We start from the raw sequence: 20,060 nt of genomic DNA on the forward strand, positions 1-20,060 counted from the left end.
AATTGAAGCCATATTGTAAACCAACTTGCTGCTTTCAGGTTAATTTAAAAACTCAGGCAGAATTGCTTTGTGTTTATGTAATAGTTTCTGTTGTACTGATTTGAACTATTGTGCATCACAAAAAGGCTTTTTGTCAACTTCTGCTCTGTTTTGTCTCAATTTGTCTCTGTTTTTATCAAATAAAACTTTCCCCAAAAGCTAAATAATACTTTTTGGAGTTACAAGTGTTTGGCATCTTGTCAGTTATTTGAATAAAATATCTCAACTATCACAGATATAGGAGCACAGCTTTGCCAACTGTAAGTCTCTCTGTGAATTTTATACATGTTAGCAATTCTAAAAATATTGAATTGTTTGATTATTGCTTCCATCAATCCATTTTTCAAACCTGCTTAACCCCTTTTCAGGTGATGACGTTGCTGGAGCCAATCAGAACTAATGATGGGTGAGTGTGGGGTAGCCCTAGAGAGGTTGCCAGTCTTTTACAGGGCCACCCACACTCACAATTTAAATTCACCAATAAAGCTATGCAGCATATTTAAGGACTTCTGAAGTGTCTAAATTAAAACCCACACCTGCAGGAGAACATGCAAATTCCTAGGTTGGATTCGAACCAGGGCCCTCTAGAGTGCTAACAACACCATCATGAAGCCCCTGCTTACTGCTTATAAAGTTGAATTTAAAACTAGGGTCACTAGGTTTTAAGCCTCACAGTGAATATATGTGATATTAAAGTGAAATACCTGAAATGAGGTTAAAACATCCCAACATCCAGCGGCTCAGCAGAACCTTTTAAATGTCAGTTGAACGATGGATTCCAGATTCTGCAGTTATTTTTTTTATAAAATATTTTAATTTGGTTAAATTCCAACCAATTGAACCCAAAAAACAGCTCTTATATCAGTTTATTAGTAAGATGTTATTTAAAAAAAAAAAGTTTATCAAGCTTATATCTTAAAATAATTAAAACACAAGTATTGTTTCATCTTTATTAAAATCACACACAAAATCTTTTGACACACGAATGCCCAAAGAAGCATGTCGATTACAAATGTTTGACTTATGAACAACTGAGAATATTTTACTTCTTGAAAATAGGCTTTTGAAAACAGTCTAAAAAAAAAGTAGTTTTTTTTAACCAATGCAAAAAATGTAAGATGTAATTTACCAGAAAAATGCTATTGGTCCTAAATTTCCATCTTTTATCCTTACTGTTGTGTGATTAGAAGAAGAAAAATGAAAGATCTTGATTTCTCTGCAACATCAACTTGACATTTAATGAGGTTTCTCCGCTGACATCTACAGTACAAACAAAATAAATGATTATTTGGTCAGACTTCCATTCACCTCATTCGTGTTGGTAAGACATACTGTCATTATCTGATACTATAAAATATAAAATAATTCGTCCCCGGTGCTTATCAAAAGACAAACAGTAAATAAGTAACTTTAACAGAATTATTTGTGGAAAAAAGTGACGTTTTATTGCATAAAATGATCTAAAGTCATGTGAAGCTCTGAATAAACAGTTATGTTCCAGTTATGTCTCTGTAATACAGAATTTAAATCAATATGTTTGAATAAAAAAAGTTTTAAAACAATCATGAATGTGGAGCCCCTACAGCTTCATAGGGTATGTTTTTTTAAGACAACAAATGATTTGAGTGTAAAAAAGAAAGTGACTAAAAGAAATCCTGACAATGAAGTACAAAAATCTCTTTAAAAAATTAAAGACAACCACCCCACCACCAGAAGAGGCAGTTTGTGCTTTAGTAATGCAATACAGTACCGTTTTAAAAGCAACATGAAATTGGTGGAAAAGAAAACGTTTTTGGTCACAGAATTGAAGAAATCATTAAATCATCAAAAGCACAAAAAAATGCAGCAGAGAACAAACTTGGTACAAAATTTGATTAGAAGCCAAAAGAAAAATCAGAAATTATTTTTTTTAAATCAGGTATAAAGATGCAATAATTAATCAAGACAGAGATAAACATTTCTGCAAATTTAAAAGTCATAAAATGATTTTTTTACAAAACGTAGTCGGACATTTCCACTTCCAAAGTTAAAGGCCATTATTCAGAGCACATTCATCCATTTCTTTTAAATTATGTAAAGTTACATTGATGGCTCATCCATTACAAATTAAAAATAAAAATCAAACTTTGGTTTATGGGTTTGAATGCAAAATCTTCAGACATCTATGCATCAGGATCCTCCTCGTCATCATCATCATCATCATAGTAGCGGTTCCTCTTGATGAGATCCTCTGCGCTCAACTCCTCCACATCCTTTTCTTCTGTAGAACCAACATTCGCATGAGTGTGGTTCTGTTTCTGTTGAGAGGAGGGAGGAGGTGCCCTGTCATCAGAGGGGGGCTTCTGTTGTTTAGTTAACCTTTCCGTGTCCCTGTGGGACGCGGTCTCACTTGATGCTTCAGACGTCTTCTGCTCTTCCTTCACCTCTGTGTTGTTTTCTTTGGCTGTTCCTTCAGACGTTTTTTCCTCAAATGATGCTCTCCATTCCTGCAGTGACCTGAGCGGGCGGCGGGGCTCTCTGGGACCAGCGTTAACGGGGGGTCTGGTTGCAGCAGACAATGTGAAAGGGCGACTACGCTCCTTCAGAGAGGTGCTCCTCCTAAGGCTCTTTAACTCCGCCCGCTCTGAGCTCTGGAAAGATGGATGCGCTGCGTCTTCTGGAGGCCACTTGGCCCTCCGCGGCCGGATTGTGGGAAAATCTTCAGTGTCAGGACTCAGCGGCTTTTCCGCGTGGCCCTCATCAGCGCGGGGGGGCCATGCGACCCTAAGCTTTTGGGTGTCGGCTGGTTTTTCTGTTGGCTGATGTTTTTCTGCAGAGCTGGCTTCCGCCTTTACATGGTTCTCCAGTGAGGCAGTGAGGTCTAGAACCTTCACCTGGGGAGAAGCGTCCCCAGGTGAAGACACCTCAGAAGGACTCTTAGCAGGATGCCTCACGGGTTTCTCCGGTTCTTTTGGCCTCACAGGTTCCTCACTTTCCTCCACGTCAACTCGTGGCTCCCAAAGCTCTTTGTGGGGACGATGGCCGAAGCCTTCGTCATAGTTGCCTTTGGCTTTAAATAGCTGACTGAAATGAGGCTTGCAGTAGTTGTTGCCGTGTAAAGACGCATAGTTCATCAGACTAAAAGAAAAGAAGCCATTATTTCATTTTACTTGAGATCAAAGCAGCTTCTGTAACATGGTAGGAGTTGGAGACTCACCTCAGCTTTGTGTTGCAGTGAAAACAGCGGAAGCAGTGCTTATGATAAACGTGCTGATGAGACATCAGTCGCTCCAGTTGGAACACAGTTTTCTGGCAAACAACGCAAACCTCCTTCACCGGCGGACAGAACTTCTGCAAAGACAGCATTCATGCAGAGTGATGGTGAGCTGGAACATCCTTCTGCCCCAGTGAATAAGAAACAGCTTAGAAGAATCTTAACTGACCGTTCTGTGTCTGAGTTTAAACACACAGTTCAGCCAGTACTTAGTGATATTCTGAGAAAATACTCTGAGACCAGCTCCCATAGTATCAGTCCTAGTATAAATGACCACTTTGTTAATGATGCCTTACAAGCCCTCAGGAGTACACTCGATGTTGTTGCCCCCTTGAAACCTAAGTTCGTCAGACAAAACCGAGTAGCACCGTGGTTTAACGCTGAAACTCGTTCTCTTAAACAAGAAACCCGTAAGTTGGAAAGGGAATGGCGCCGCTCCGGTTCAGAGCAGTCTCTGGATATCTGGAAACATAGCCTATTAAATTATAAAAAAGCTCTGCGTAGAGCTAGATGCCAGTACTATTCAACCTTAATATCAGAGAATGGAAACAATCCAAGATTTCTTTTTAGCACTATAGCTAAATTAACTCGCAGTCAGAGCTCAGTAGAACCACATGTTCCTGTTTCTCTCAGCTCTGATGATTTTCTTACATTTTTCGATAGTAAAATCTCAAATATTAGACATAAGTTAAATCAAGTTATTCCTACTATCAGCCCAGAACAGGCTGAAGCGGTAGAAATGGAGGCATCCATAGAAACCTCTGTAACATTAGACTGCTTCACTGCTGTGGATCAAGCGGAAATAACATCAATTATTACGTCCTCCAAATCCTCAACGTGTCTGTTAGACCCAATTCCCACTAGACTTTTTAAAGAAACTTTTCCCCTAATTAATAATCCCATATTAACAATGATAAATGCCTCTCTGGAAACGGGTTACGTGCCACAGTCTTTTAAATATGCAGTTGTTAAACCTCTTCTGAAAAAGCCCAGTTTGGATCCTAGCATCTTGGCCAACTATAGACCGATATCAAACCTGCCCTTTATTTCTAAAATCCTAGAAAGAGTTGTAGTTAAGCAGCTTTACTGCCACCTACAGGACAACAGCCACTTTGAAGACTTTCAGTCGGGGTTTAGACCTCACCACAGTACGGAAACTGCACTAGTTAGAGTCTCTAATGACTTGTTATTGGCCTCAGAAAAGGGACTACTTTCTATTCTGGTCCTGTTGGACCTCAGTGCTGCCTTTGACACTATCGACCACGGTATTTTACTCCATAGATTAGAGCAGGACATAGGGATCAGAGGATCTGCTCTCCAGTGGTTTAAATCCTATCTGTCTGATAGGTATCAGTTCGTTAATGTAAATGGCCATTCCTCTCAGTGCACTCGAGTCAACTATGGAGTCCCACAGGGCTCAGTCTTGGGACCGATCCTGTTTACGCTTTATATGTTACCCCTAGGAAACATAATCAGGAAACACAGCATTAATTTTCATTGTTATGCCGACGATACGCAGTTGTATTTATCCATGAAGCCTGACCAGAATGACCAGATAGAGAAACTGAACGCCTGCATCAGTGACATCAAGACCTGGATGACAATTAATTACCTCCTCTTGAACCCAGAAAAAACTGAGGTCATTATACTTGGTCCTAAAAACCTCAGAGATGCTCTGTCTGCTCAGATAGTCTCCCTGGATGGTATAAGTATAGCCCCCAATTCCACAGTTAGAAACCTTGGGGTTTTACTTGACCAGGATTTATCATTTAAGGCTCATATATCTCAGGCGTGTAGAACTGCCTTTTTTCACCTGCGGAATATTGCTAAGATCAGAAATATACTTTCTAAGAGTGATGCTGAAAAACTCATCCATGCATTTGTTACGTCGAGGCTGGATTACTGTAACTCCTTGTTAGCAGCGTGTCCTAAGAGTTCCTTAAGAAGTCTCCAGCTTGTTCAGAACGCAGCTGCTAGATTGTTAGCTGGAACCAGCAGAAGAGATCACATCACTCCTGTGTTAGTTTCGCTCCATTGGCTCCCAGTTGATTCTAGAATTAAGTTCAAGATCCTCCTGTTAACCTATAAGGCCTTACATGGAATGGCCCCGTCCTATATTAAGGACCTCATAGTCCCTTACCAACCAATCACAACACTTCGCTCGCAAAATGCAGGACTGCTTGTGGTTCCTAGAATTGGTAAAAGTACGGTTGGAGGTAGAGCGTTTAGCCACCAAGCCCCTGTCTTATGGAATAAACTCCCAGCTCATGTAAGAGAGGCCGACTCAGTTTCTACATTCAAAGCTAGACTGAAAACATTCCTCTTTGGACAGGCTTATTGTCAGACTAGTTAGTATTCAGAGATTATTTAACTTAATGTTAGTTTGTTTAAATTAAACTTAATAATAACTATTTCTTTTAAAAGGCTGCTAGAAGTTGAAGCTGGGGTAACTATGGTACACTGGGGTTCTGTCCTCTTTCCTTTTTTACTTCTACCCTTCCTCTCCTCTATTCTTGATCATAATTTATCATTTAGTTCTCCATGCCTCTGTTTGGTGCAGTGCGATTCATGTATTGTCCCTCTTTTCCTCTCCCCTCCTGGGGAGTGGGAGTGCTTCCAGACTCCAGTTGGCTCATCCGTGCTCCAGTTCCTGACCGTTTACCTCGCCTTTGCTCCTGCTCCTACACCTGGCTGTGGATCCTGCCTCTGGCTCATCTCTGGCTCGTCTCTGCTCTGTACCTGACCGTTTACCTCGTCTCTGCTCCTGCTCCTACACCTGGCTGTGGTTCCTGTCTCCGGCTCGACTCGCGCCTTTGACTGTCCCGATAACCACGGCTGGATGAAGCTCGTCTGCTGGACTTTTATATATGTAGTTGTAGATTTAGATAAGTTAATTCTTCTCTAAGATTTCTGGTAAATCGCCTGTCCGTCCTGGGGGAGGATCCCTCCTTCATGTGGGCACCCCTGAGGTTTCTTCGTTTTTTCCGGAATCCGGTTTTTTTGGGAGTTTTTCCTTACCGCGAAGGGGGGTCTAAGGGCAGGGATGCCAGTATAGCTTAGTCAGTTTGTTAGTTCATTTTAGTATTTTTCTATTGAACTCTTTGTATTCGTGATCCTTTTGATTTCATGTTTTACTTCGAAGCCCATCGAGACGACTGTTGTTGTGATTTTGGGCTATACAAATAAAATTGAATTGAAAAAATTGAATTGAGCTGGCAGGTTTGGTTTGACTGAAGGGTCGTGTGTGCGGTTTGCTTTAAAGACTCACCCTCAGAGCTTTGGGTGGCTCTGTGCTCTGCCCTGAAACAGAAACACAACATTAGCTGTGCTGCGAGAAGCAAACTAGACAGGTCATGAATTCACTAAAACCCCGGAGAACAAACATGACCTCTAAAGCATCTGTGTCACCGTTTAATACCTCTGTCCTGTTTCTGCTTCTCTGGCTGGTTTCGTAACAAAATATTCTCTCCTGGGTGGGATGTTGGCCCACTGCACTACAGGACAGTCCGATGGTGGGGCTGCCACCTTACAGCATTCCGACAAGCTGCGGATCGATGTGTGTCTAGAACATCCTCAGGAGGTGACCGTACTGCTACGTTTACGTCTGCCTCAGCAACCCGTGTTCAAATGACCCCTTTAACAGGTAAACATGCACGCTTTGGGGTTCCATGTTCAAAACTCTTGCATTCACACGCCGCTGTGCAAGAGTTTTTGAGTATAATTTCTGGCTTTACGTACAAAACTAGCAGCCATACAACATCCAAAGATATACCAGTTGAACTCTGACCAATCAGGGACTCTGATTTGGTAGTGTGGTATGGATGGCATCCCTTGTTGATTCACAGAAGAGCCAACCGTTTGAAATTTGAACATGAAGGAGACATTAATAATTGCGTTTTTTGCCCGGCTGGAATTCTATGACACCAAGTCTTCCTTATGTCCGAATAGAGCTGTGAAAGAAAAAGCCTGGAGCGAGATTCATGAGACTTGCACCGCTTTGACATTTAGCACCAAGCCTCTTTCAGCTGTAGGTGGCAGACATGCGCTAGTATCAGGTAGCAACAGCCCAGTGGGAACACGGTATGCCAGGAATAGGCAACTCCAGACCTTGACGGGCGCAGTCCTGCATTTTTTCCAACATACCCCCCTGCTCTGGCATTTCTAATTGGCTGGATACACCTGAACAAGGTGATCAGTCATGACTAGGGTTTGGATATTTAGAAATCATGCAGACACTACAGTCATCAAGCCTGGAGTTGTCTATCCCTGCTGTATGCTAAAAGCGCTTTAAGAACCTGCGTTTAGTGGCTTCTTGAACACGCATCACCTGCTGTAGCTTACTAGGAGCGAGCTCCAAATGGTATCACTCCCTGGGTCGTTGGATCACAAGAACCAAACCCTCTTGTCATCTCACTGTACGGCTCAGAGACATGGCCTCTAAACTAGACCCTGGCAGCATTAATAAATGGCTTTGCTAGCAGAACTCTCAGAGCCATTGAGAACATCAAACCTCAAACAACAATGAGCCCGCACATGCCAGCCCAGAGCATCCTGTCTGGCTCTGGCTTCACCATGTCCTTCACCCGTCACTTTACCACCCTACAAGAGCCATCATCCAGTTTGACCCAAAGACAAACACAAAGCAACTCAATGGCGAGATATCACAGCGGCAGATCTCAAACGACAGGGTTACTTTGGGGGATGCAGAGCTGATGGATCGAGACCGACAATGGAAAAAGCTGGTCCACCTGGTCGGCTCTACATATGAGGACGGGACCCCGTCCCCCCACGGGAGAAGACGATGACATTTCTGCTCAGTTAAACCTGGATTTTAGAGTCCCTCCCTTACCCTCTGATTTTCTATCACACGGGTAAAACTGCGTTTAGGCACCTAAAGTAAACCAAAAACAAATTTTGAAGGTGGAAACGTTTTAAATATAATTTAATAGAAGTCTTCCATTAATCTTACCATTGCACTTAGGGGCAGGAGTGTGTTCGTCTGCAGAACTGTTTGTTTTTGGAGCAAAAACGTCTTTGGCCTGCAGTAACAATAGAGAAGAAAACGCACAATTTGATTGATTTTTTTTAAACAATAATTACACATAATGCTTAGTCCTAAACCAGGAGACACAAATGTAAAAGGCAAAGTCTTAACCTCAATTCAAAACGTAAAAAAGGAACAAAAATATGATATAATTAATTATGCATTATACAAAAAGTTTACTTGGTATTAGTTGATAGACTTGATTAACAAAAGCAGAAAATAGGGTCTGCAAAGATGGCAGTAGTAACAAAGTGGCGTGAAAGTAGCAGAAATAGTAGTCAACAAAAAATAAACAGCTCAAGCTCACCTCTCCTCCTCAAGCCTGAGTGCAGGTGAGCGATTGCTTTCACTCGGGTGTCAATAATTAACAAATTTAAAACGTGAAATATACAAAACTACAAAGTCAGCAAGAAAAGGTGCAAAAAAATGCATTTTGGCTCCTGCAAATGGATTTAACCAATTAATTAAGATTTTTTCTCTTCTAATGGATAATTGCTGTTCCCATGATTGTGTGTGAGCCAGTATAGAAGATATATAGATCTGACTGATGCTGTAGATTTCCATTTCTAAAACAGATATCCCTGTCTATTGAAGTCAAAGTTCAGCAGCCCAATCACTGAGGTTGGCTGAACATCTACATGTCCTGGATGTGCAACTCCAAGATGACAGAATTGATCATTCACACATCCTTTTTACTCATGGAGTGGCCCTTATAGAGTCCAGGCTTTAGACTACGGTCGCTTATGCCAAAATGCTACCGTGCGGCGACCTGAAAGGCAGTTTTTCGGCTGAACGGTGGCATTTGTAATTGTGCAGCGGCAGTTGCATTTTTACACGCTGCATAGTGGATGACTTTTTGACATCGGGCACATTTGGAGGATCTGGAAACTGTCCTTTCATCAATACAAGATCTCAGCAAAATACTCCTAGGGCTCTGGAGTTTTGTTGAGTGAAAGTTTAGAAAACTTCAACTGAATCTTCTTTACCGATTGTTTATAGACAGCCGTCTGGTATTTGTTCATCTTTTCTCGGAGAGACGTAGACCTCAGCACTCTGTTTGTCGCAGGAGGTTCTTAAAGCAAATGAGAGGAACAAAGTTAAACTTTTTTCCTAAAATGATCAACATCAATCCCTAAAAAGCTGCTGCCTTAAGCTGAATGAGATATTTGCTTACTGCTGTGGTGGTCTTCATCCTCTGTTGAAGTGCTGCGTATTGTGTTCCTTCCACTCTGCAATAGAAGATCAAAAACACGAGTAAAACAACAAAAAAAACACGCTCTTCTGAAAGTAATGCAAGTTTTTTTGTTTGTTCGTTTCCAACTGATAAAATAAAAGATATTCATCGTAAACAGGGGTATAATGATGACTGACAAAGTTTAAAAAGGGCTTTGGGTGAAGATTTAAAATGTATCAAATCCAAGTTTGAATTCAATCCAAACTTACGTTTATACAAAGAGTATTTTTTACAGAACTACAAAAAAATAAACACTGAAAATCAATTATGATCTAAATAAATGAATCTTATTATATCACCCTTTATAATTGCATTGATTCTGTTTATGAATTTTACGATTTTTAAAGACCCACTCTCATGAAAATGACATTTTTAACATGGGACATTTTTCTTATGATGGAGGACATTTAGAAATTAATTAAGCTAAAACTGCTTTTTTGATTGTTTATCTGTCAAATCAGGGTAAATCAGGAGCAGACAATTGAAAAAGCAGGCTTCAAGGTTCCTGCTCTGCTCCATTCTGATTCCTCCACTCGTAGACGACTAGATCCATGTATGTTTTCTCGTCTCAGCTGGTATCTGGCTCAAAACTGGATTTTTGATGCACTGCTAATGTTAGGTTGAGGGTGTGAGGGGATTTATGGTAGCGGGAGAGTGTGCAAACAAATGGATGATGGGAAATGAAGGCAGGCTTACTCCGTAACAACAGTCCTGCCCCCAACTCAGAGGAGAATTTCTGATGTATTACTTCCTACACTGCAGAAATTATGTCCTAGAAACTGATAGTTTTTTTTTTTTATTTTGGCTGAAAAATGGCATTATCATAACTAAAAGACCACTGGAAAAGCTTTGAAAATAGATCAAAAGATGATCAAAGTGGGACTTTGATGTCTTCCCTGCAGTTATTCCATATTTGTGGAGATCCAGTGAAGTTTCGCATTTGTTCTAAAACTGTTTCATAAACGTATTTGATCCTCTCAGACTGTATTCATTATCCCTTAAATGAGATGTTCTTATCGGATGTCCTTTGATAATTGCTTATTTTAATTTTATGATTTGAATCATTTTGAAATAAACCAGGTCTCCAAATTTAATTCATTTTAATTTATTAAACAGTGAGTAGGTCGGCTCTATAAGATGATTTTGTGATTATTCTTATGGCTTTTTTTGAAGAAGAAAAACAGGGTTTACTGTTGTTTTGTTTGTTTCCCCATACCTCCAAAGGATAGATCATGTTTGGAAGAATGAAAGAACAACACAAAGTGTTCAGTGCTGACAGATTTTTTTTAAAAAATGTTGAACACAAAGATGTGTGGTCTGGGGAAAACCCGCACCGCTGAGAATAAAAAGTGAGATATAAGCTGTTGTGCGGATCCTGCGAGGAATGAGGCCACAGGGTCAGGAATGTTCAGGCATTCCTTTGATAGTGAAGCTGAGAGAGGATGTTTGAAGAGGGGACAGAGAAAAAAAATCAGACAATCGGATGGAGGAGGAGGACGTGTACTGAAATCAAACAGCAAGACTGGAAATTAAAAGAAAGAAAGAACGGAAGGAGAGTATGAGGTGAAACATTTTTTAACAAACCAAAAGTACTGACCTTACAACCTTGTATAAAAATTGGTGTGCGTTTAGTTGTGATTAAAAAGCTATAAATGTATAATTTCGTAAAATGTGGATTCTAAACAACCTAATCTGCACATTTTTAAATTGCATTAGGACATTTACCTTTGAGTTTTCTCCCTTCTCAAACTTCATCTTCAGGCTGTTCAGCGGCACGCTGGCTTTCTCGTAAGATGCGATCGGACTGGTTGGAGCTTGCTCCTCTGATTTCTCTGGTATTTTCCTGTCCATCGGCTCCTCTCTGTCCAGCCCTCCCTGCTTTGGATCTTCAGCGATGGACGGCTGCCGAGCTTTGCCGGCTGACGGAGGGCCTGTTTGGTCTGTCGGTGGCGCCGGGCTCTTCACCGGAGGGCGTTCCTCGCTGATGATGGGAGGTCTGCTCAGGACCGGGGGCCTGCGACGGATGCTGGAGTGTTTGGTTAGAGAAACAGGAGCGCACTTCTCCTGGTTTTGGTCTCCTACTTGCTCCCAGCGCTTCTTCAGAGCGCTCAAGTTGCCAGAACGCTGGGACGATGTTACACTTTCAGATGACTGAAACGACAAAAAGAAAAAAAAATAAACTTAGTGTATGATCAAATTTAAAACAGAATTTTCCTTTTTTTGTGAGGTCACGCCGTCGGTGGAATGAAGGAAAAGCTAAAATCTGAGACTGGCTTCATCAACGGACTGACAGCTGTTCAAAGCTGCTGCAGATGCATTTCTGCTGACATCATCCAGACTGGTTTGTGACAGCGATAATGTAAATATTTCTAGAATATTTCAAAAAACATGACACACGGCTGTGTTGGCCTCATATTCTCCTTTCACATGGGGAAAAAAAAATGTGTGGGCGGCGAACTGAGAGGAACTTCCTGACTAAAGAAAGAGGAATGACACATTCAGAAAGAGGACGTGAGCATGACAAGAAATCAAAGCATAAACTGTGGAAAAAAACTGTTATAGAAATAAAAAGTCTGGACAATAATTACCTCTTATAATATATTATTAACTCTACAATCCCTAAAATAAGGAAAACAGTTTTATAAAAACTGTAATTCAGTAAAGACTTTACCACCAACTCACCACTAAAACATCTAAACTATTCTAAGTAAAAATGTGACCTTCGGTAACCAGCAAGAAGATGGACAAAACATACATCAAATATTTAACATTTTTGAATAAAAAAGTAAAAACAATTGAGGAATGAAACTAAAACTAGAACAGAATTATATCCTTTGTGAGGCTTATCAAATGTGAATAGAAAGATCTGCACAGCAACTAGATTTTCTCTCCATTATTCAAGCAAATGAAAAAAAGAAACCTTTGTAAATGCGTTGAAGTGGTCAAACCGGACAGCAAGGAAAGTCCGAGTCCTCTGGCATGTCTTACGCCAAAGATCTGAGGGAAAGAGCTGAACTCTACGAACGCTAATAGAGGAACGAAGCGTTTTCACAAAAGCTGCTCCGACCACTTCAACACCGGGAAAGTGAATGCCCGAGTTTGAATACCCAGGAAACCGGAGCAGGAAATGATACATTCATGGAAATGTTAACTCTTTGTGCACCAAATGCGCTTGAAGGCTTTATAGACACACATTTTAAAACTGTCTATTTTACATTTTATACAGGCTTCACAAAGAAACAAAATTAAAATAATTAGGAAAAAAATCCTTGCAAATGTAAAAGTTAAATAAAATAACTACAGGAAACTATGAATGAGTTGAGCTCCAAAACTCTCTAAAAGTTTATAAATTAGCAATTTGCTATTAAAATGTAAGTCACTGCAAGAATAGTATGAAAATTAACTTTAAAAGGTCTTTGTTAGTTTTTACACATAAAAAATAATATTTTCAAGTTTGTCTAGTGAGATTAATTACAGCAATTCGTCAAAAAACCATTGTATTGTCAAAGTTGTTGTCATCTTTTTATCTTTGCGCACATTTATTCGAAGTTATAGAATAAATCATTGATTTTTTCACACTTCAAGGGAAAAAGGAACATTTAGTCAAACATGAAAAATACTAAAATGTAGCTTTGACAAACAAAACAGAAAAAAAACTCTTTACAAAAAGTGCCGGTCTTTAGAATTTTGCTAAAAATGCAAAACTCTCTTCAGCAATATTTACTTTATATCAACTAACTTTGGCAACAACTGCAGATTTGAAATGCAAGCGAGGCTATAGAAATGAATCAAAATTTAAATGCAAAAAACTAAATGCAATTTAAAGAATTTTAGGAAAATATTCTCATGGATGAATGAACCAACTAATGAACATGGCAGAACAGTGACCCCCCCTAAAAATATCCCCCCACAACAGATGGCGTTTACACCGCAATACAAGCTTGAGTTTATTCACCATTTTTCCTCCTTTTTCTTTAAAAAGATGCAAATCCCGAGTTTATGAATACGTCTCAAAGATAAACGAACTAAACTGATCTTGTGGTTCCTTCAAAGTTTTCACAATAAATGTGGAATCAAAGCAAACGATAGATTATTATCATTAGGGGATTATCTAAACAGAGAGGGGCGTTCAAACACATATTTTGTGTAGGATTATGGAGACACACGACTGCGACTACCTGCCAAACAATTAAACAAAGACTGAAGATGCTCCTGAAACAGCTCAAACAAACACAGACGGCTAAACTGTCCCTAAAGTACACAGAATCAAAGCTACATTACCTTATAGTTCCTCATGTTAACAACAAGCTGAAGGCCCTTTGACATCAGTCCAAAGCATCGGACATGCAGTTGGAACAAGTCGCCCACAGGGATTACGCTGACGTGGGATTATAGCTCTGATAGCTTGCTTGCTGCAACAATTAGCCAATGAGGGGTCAGTCGGGGCAAGACATTTGGCCCAGACGGCGTGGTGGTCCGATGAGCCAGCGTGCGCACTCCTCATCCTAATGAGCTGTAATTCTTTTAATAACAAGACGAGCAGTGGAAATCATCTAAACCAGAAGTTTCTTCCTAAATATTTTAAACAACATTGAAAATGAAGCTCAGCAACAACAAAAAAATGTGCTCGACTGGTTGATCTTTTGAGAGAAAAACCGCTTCGAATCAAGTTCAGAAGCAACAGCATATTGTTTATTTACAGAATGAAGTCAATGTTACTTAGGAATGACACATTTTCTGTTTTCCATACATTTATAATCCCAAACTACTTACGGCTTTCTTTTTTTCTAAACTTGCTTCTTCAGCAGCTCTCTGATACCTGAGGGGGAAAAAATACATGTATTGTTTTTCATTCTACCACATTAAAAAAGAAATATTTTGATAAGAATAAATTATTTTAGAAATGTCCGGTACTACATTTTTACACATAAAACAAGTTGAAACCCATGACATAAATATGTGGGGAAAAACTAACACATCATTATAGATCACCCAACAGGTTTATTTATATTGCTAATAAAATTTAGTGTGGCTGGTTACACAACAGCCCCACAGATCATAGCGCCTCTGCCATGCTTGATAAGTAAAGAATCCTCTGTTGTTTCCAACAATAAGCTTTTTAGGTAAACTTTAAAAAAAAGATACTTAGTTTTTATTTTTTCCTGTTCAAAATGGTTGTAGTTTTTTTAAAGGATGGTGAATTTTAACAACCGGTAACAGCCTGTAAAAAAGACTTGGATGTTACTGCAAGACGAAAACCAACTTTGAACTTTGGAATGAATCTCTTACAGACAGGTCAGTAATCTTTACAATCTTGATCTGTTTTCCTGAAGTGATCTTTTCTTATTTGTGGAAAAAAAATCCTGATAATTTAAATTATGAAAAAAACGGATTTTGCAAATTTCAATATAAAGGTTAACCCAAAAAAATACCCATTGAATCCCAACTGAAGACATATTTATAAGAGGAAAGTCTGAACCCAACATGCAAGATTCCTCATCCACTAGACATCTTACTAACAAAATGATTACCAAGGTTACCAAATGACTCAAAAGAAGCGGTTACTCACTTGGAGAATCGGTCAGCGATGGCGCTGGATTTCCCACCGACCAGAGAGATCTCCTTGGCTGTGACGCGCAGGGACTGCGTCATCCATGACTTTCGACTGAACGGACCACTTTCCATGTCTGCTGATTCACCGTTAAACTGAAAATATAGTTATTTAAACATTTTATTACAATCAGAATCTAAAAAAAAAAAACATTCCTGCTTCAAAAGTTAACAAATAACTACTGAAAGAAATGCAAGCATTGTTTTAAGTGACATTTAATGTTTGTGCACAAAAAAAAGAATAAAGTCCCACTCTTGTCATCTTGTGATCTGTTTTCAAAGTTTTCCCAGTGGTCTTTTAATTAGGATTATGCCATTTTTAAGATGAAAATCCGTGTCGTTTTCTGGGACAGTCTCTGCAGAGCGGCAGGAGTTCATTAGAAATTTGCCTCCAAGTTCTGGGCAGGACCGTTGTCGCAGAGCAACCCTACCCTCACTTCCTGTTACCCATGTATTTAAACGCTCTCTCACTAGCTCACAGCCCCTCACCCCCCAATCTAACACTACTTGGGCAACAAAAAAGGCGAGCAATATCGGAGCTATCCAGCCGTAAAGTTTAGAGCCAGACGCCAGCTTGGCAAAGAAAAACAAGGACGTACATAGATCTGTTTGTCTGCAAGTGGATGCATCAGAATGAAAAGAACAGGAAGCTTGTGGCTCGCCCAGTTTATTTTCTATGTAACAAATAAGCTTTCTTTGTAATGGCCTTTTTCGTCTGTCCCTGATTTACAACCATTTGAATTACAAAATACTTAGAAATGCAATTTTGAGCTTAAATTTCTTATATATATATATATATATATATATATATATATATATATATATATATATATATATATATATATATATATATTTATATATCTTTCCTCCATCATAGCAAAAATGCCACAAGTAATCAGGAAGATGGAGAGTCTCATCAAAAATTCCATCAAAAAAAAAAAAGACTTGATTTCTACTGAAATTCTTGCTTCTTGTCTAAATCTCATCAATAAATCCACTTCTCATCAGTACGCTTGTTTTTAACCCGTCTTGCCTCGGTTGCGACATGTAAACCGGTTTTTCCCAGACAACTAAAACATTTTTTGAACGGGTAAACAAGGCTGCAGTTTATCGCAGCATCAGACTTTAAATAAAAGGTAGACTTGATGCAGATTTGGATAACTGCAACACGCTCGCTGCAGCTTCATCTTCCCCAACTGGGAAAGCCACCAAAGTTTGAATCTACACAAGAAAAGAGCCTAAAGAGTTGGCAAACAAAGAGGCTACTCAGCGGGTTCAAACCTGCGCTGCCACCCCTGTTGCATGATTGCAAAAAGAAAAACTGAAAACGCCTAAGGAAAGAGCGGTTACGACATCTTTCAGAGGGGAATAAGTCGCTGATTTAGTTTCAAAGGATGTGAGTCAACCAGTAAATGCTTCAAATAAACACAGTATACCCTGACACATCTGTTGGTTTTAAAGTCAGGCTAAGTGATGAGACTTCAAAAGCACCAATAAGACATATCAGTCAAGTGATGACCTTAATCCAACCTTTTTTTTTCCCACAGGCGCTTTTACGGGATGACCTCAATAAAGTGAAACTGGCAACAAGTGTCAAGACTTTGGTATAAACTTCATCAAAAGCAGCTGAGTACCTGCACCCCCCTGAACTTACCACAAACATTAGATACAAGTCACAAAAGGGAGTTTGGAAGCATCATGCTGCTTTTCTGTAACTGTGGAACGGAAGAAGCTTCCTGTTTTTGCGGGAAAGGATGCACAGACAAAAAGAAAGAAAAACAAAACGCGGTGCAGATTCATATCTGAATTCCTTGAGGACATATTATTTTAACATTTTATGTGCCTCATAGGCAAGTCATTTTATGTTTTTTCAACAGCTTTGCTGAACAGGTCTTGGGGGGGGGGGGGGGGGGGGGTTCCCACTCTTTTGAGAGTTGTACTCTGGTCTGCAAGCATGGTGTCTACTCTGGACACCATGCTTGAGCCTTTTTATGCATGCAAAGGAGGAAACACACCCAGGACAGGTCACCGGCTGCAGCAAAGGTCACAGCTTGACCAACAGTATACTCTGCATGAATCTTTACAAGGTGAGGGAATGTGGGAAAGCTTAACATCTTTCGACTAAAATTCTCGGGAATGAGGGTTCATAAATGAAACATGAGAGCACAAAACAGACTGGATGAGCTGCCATCTTTACATGAATGAAAGCAAGGATCCATGCCCGCATGGATCAGGTAGAGTTTAGGGTGTCATAACCCTCCAAGCCTCTAAAATACTTAGAAAAAGCAGGCTATCATCATATCAGTATATATATCGATCTTCTCCTTTGATCTATTTGATATTTCCTATGAGTTTTATGTTAAATGCTCTTCCTCACTCAACCCTCTGCATTTACCGGGCTTGGGACAGGCACAAGCAAGACAATACATTGAGGCTGCAATATTCTTTTTCTTTATGTCTGTCTTTTTGTCCGTCTGTACATCCTTACATTTCTTATTGTCTTCTCTTTTATGTATTTTTTCTGTAGTATTTTGTTTGTTTATAAATACTTAAATGTTCTTGTGGGTTTTTGTTGCGATTCCCTTTATTTTTTTGGATTTGGATGGTTGCAGACCATCACTTTTTGGGGACGGTGCCCCCCTCTTGCGTATGCCTATATCCGGCCTTGGCAGGATCCATAAAAGCTGTTGTGTTATGCACACCGTTCATTGTTGAGTGAGTAATGTTTCAGTTTTGCTACAAGGAACCCAGCCATTGAGAAATAGTCCCAAATAAACCGGTTTTCCCCTTTTAATGCACCCATAACCCTTGTTTTTTCCGATTAGGATCAGGAAATCATGGAAATTGTATAGTCTACAATAGATTGCACAATATTTAAGAAAAGCAGACACAACGCAAACGACAGCTAGAAAGCCTGACAGGAATTTCCTATAAGCAGCAAGCTTTTGAAACCTAATCATCTCAAACTTGGAACAAAGATTTTCTTGCCAACTTTACACCTAACTTAATTTAAAAAAATAAAAATCCCACAAAAAGTTGGAGAAGTCATAAGAAAGTGAGTCACCACTACAATCATATATCTGACCGAGGATGACATGTTTTCGACCATTGGTGAGATTTAACCTGTAATTTTTGGAGCATGCAGTCATACATGCGCGGAAGCCACACAGTCATCTGAGGAACTTTAATTACAGGTGTCTGCGCAGACGCAGGGAAAGGAGCGTTTATGGCTAAGCTGGAAACAAAAAAAAGCCTCATACAAATAAAGAAAAGATAATTTTAGAGAGATCACAGCAAGTTAAGCCGAAAACAACCTCCACACCTGAACTAATCTGAAAACAAGAATCAGCTCCAACACTGTGGCTCCTTAGTAGTGCGCATGTGCGCTTAAAAGAACACTTAAACTACACTTAAACGAACAAAAACTACTATTAAGCTTTAAAAAGGCAAACTTTTTGTGGGAAGGTTGAATATTACCTGCGTTTTTGCCCAACTTGTGCTTTCAATTTTGCCTTACCTGTGGGAACTTCCGCTGAGCCCGTATCTCCGAGAAACCTGCGCGACACCTGACACGGCTGCATCTGCGTCACGGCCCGGTGTGGACGGCGGAGGCGGGGACCAAGCAGGGCCAGGTCATGTGACTCTATAGGCCAATCGGGCAACAACCCTTACCTGATCAAGCGCGCGCGTGCACGCACACATAGATAGTGTGAGGGGAGGTGAGTAGGTTTGTAGGAGAGGCCTAAGCACTGACCTCAGAAGGATCAGTAAACATTTGATAAGTAAGAGTGCAGGGTTTGTTTGCTTTTTGCATGTTAGGTTGTGGCTGAGGTTTATGGGGTTCCATTTGTGCCAAAATTATGTGTTTTTGGTCCACTGTGAATATAAACATACAAAAAATCAGGACATTATCTATAGTTATTAACAATAATCTCATTTAATTATCATGTACTTAATAACTGCAGTTAAATGATTTTAAGAAAACTGATGAACTCACCTAGATTTTTACCAAATGTGCTTACTTCTTACAAGTTGCGATTCATTTCGACGATTTGATTCATATCATAATTTGTGGTTATTCACATGATTTATGGTCGACATTTGTTCATTTTGAACGATCAGATTTACTGATCTAAAATCGATTCAGAAGGTTTGAATCTGAAGGTTTCCAGGGGGGTATTCCAGGAAGCATGTTTAAACTACCCTGACTTTAACCCTGGGGGGTATTCCAGGAAGCATGTTTAAACTACCCTGACTTTAACCCTGGGGGGTATTCCAGGAAGCATGTTTAAACTACCCTGACTTTAACCCTGAACTGAATGATTTAGCGTAATTACGCTCGACTTGGTATCCCTGGGTCAATGCTTTTACAAAGTAAAGGCACAAGTTTCTATCTCATTTCACAATGGAAATGCGTCATTTTCATTGTGACGCCTATATATATTTATATATATTCCAGAAAGCAGGTTATGCTAGTTACCCCAGTAAGTTTGAGGCTAAGGAAGTGGATTACCTCAGCTTTCGGTTCCAGAAAAGGAGGGATTTTTCATTGTATGTCAAGTTCCCATAGCATCTCATGCTCTGAACATAACCTGGTCTGGAGCAGGTTTAGTTGAAGGTTAGTTTGTTTTCAGAGAGGTGAAGCATCATGACGTGTCCATTTGAAGATGATTCAGTGGGTGAAGAAGCTCAGATAATACTTTTTCCACCATGAGAGGGTGATGAGACCACGCATGGATGTTGGAAAGATAATTTTTTTTTACTTTGATTTAACTCAATTATTTGCTTCAGTTAAGATAAATCTTTTTTTTAGTTAAGTCAACTTAAAAATAAAATGTAGTTATCAGACATTTATTTTACTTTTATTCAAATTAATTCAA

At 39.7% G+C, this 20,060-nt stretch overlaps 1 protein-coding gene across 3 annotated transcripts; it reads right to left on the minus strand.

The window, feature by feature from the left end:
• Positions 1–975: 975 nt before the first annotated feature.
• LOC101163320 (LIM domain and actin-binding protein 1) lies at positions 976–18,832 on the minus strand. Of its 3 annotated transcripts, none has more exons than XM_023955181.2 (10): positions 18,698–18,832; positions 15,140–15,276; positions 14,344–14,389; positions 11,296–11,721; positions 9,511–9,565; positions 9,323–9,408; positions 8,262–8,331; positions 6,561–6,592; positions 3,236–3,369; positions 976–3,156 (listed from the first exon to the last, which is right to left on the minus strand). In XM_023955181.2, the coding sequence occupies exons 2-10, from the start codon at positions 15,253–15,255 to the stop codon at positions 2,202–2,204; spliced, it is 1,920 nt and encodes a 639-aa protein (XP_023810949.1). In that variant the 5' UTR covers positions 15,256–15,276; positions 18,698–18,832; the 3' UTR covers positions 976–2,201. The 3 variants fall into 3 exon arrangements, with proteins under 3 accessions (XP_023810949.1, XP_078803747.1, XP_023810948.1); XM_078947621.1 differs by lacking the exon at positions 18,698–18,832 and adding an exon at positions 18,658–18,694; XM_023955180.1 differs by lacking the exons at positions 14,344–14,389; positions 15,140–15,276; positions 18,698–18,832 and adding an exon at positions 12,491–12,721.
• Positions 18,833–20,060: the final 1,228 nt, after the last annotated feature.

This window comes from Oryzias latipes, chromosome 5 (genome assembly GCF_053564925.1).
Source record: "Oryzias latipes strain Hd-rR chromosome 5, Olatipes_Hd-rR_3.1".
Classification (NCBI taxonomy): domain Eukaryota; kingdom Metazoa; phylum Chordata; class Actinopteri; order Beloniformes; family Adrianichthyidae; genus Oryzias; species Oryzias latipes.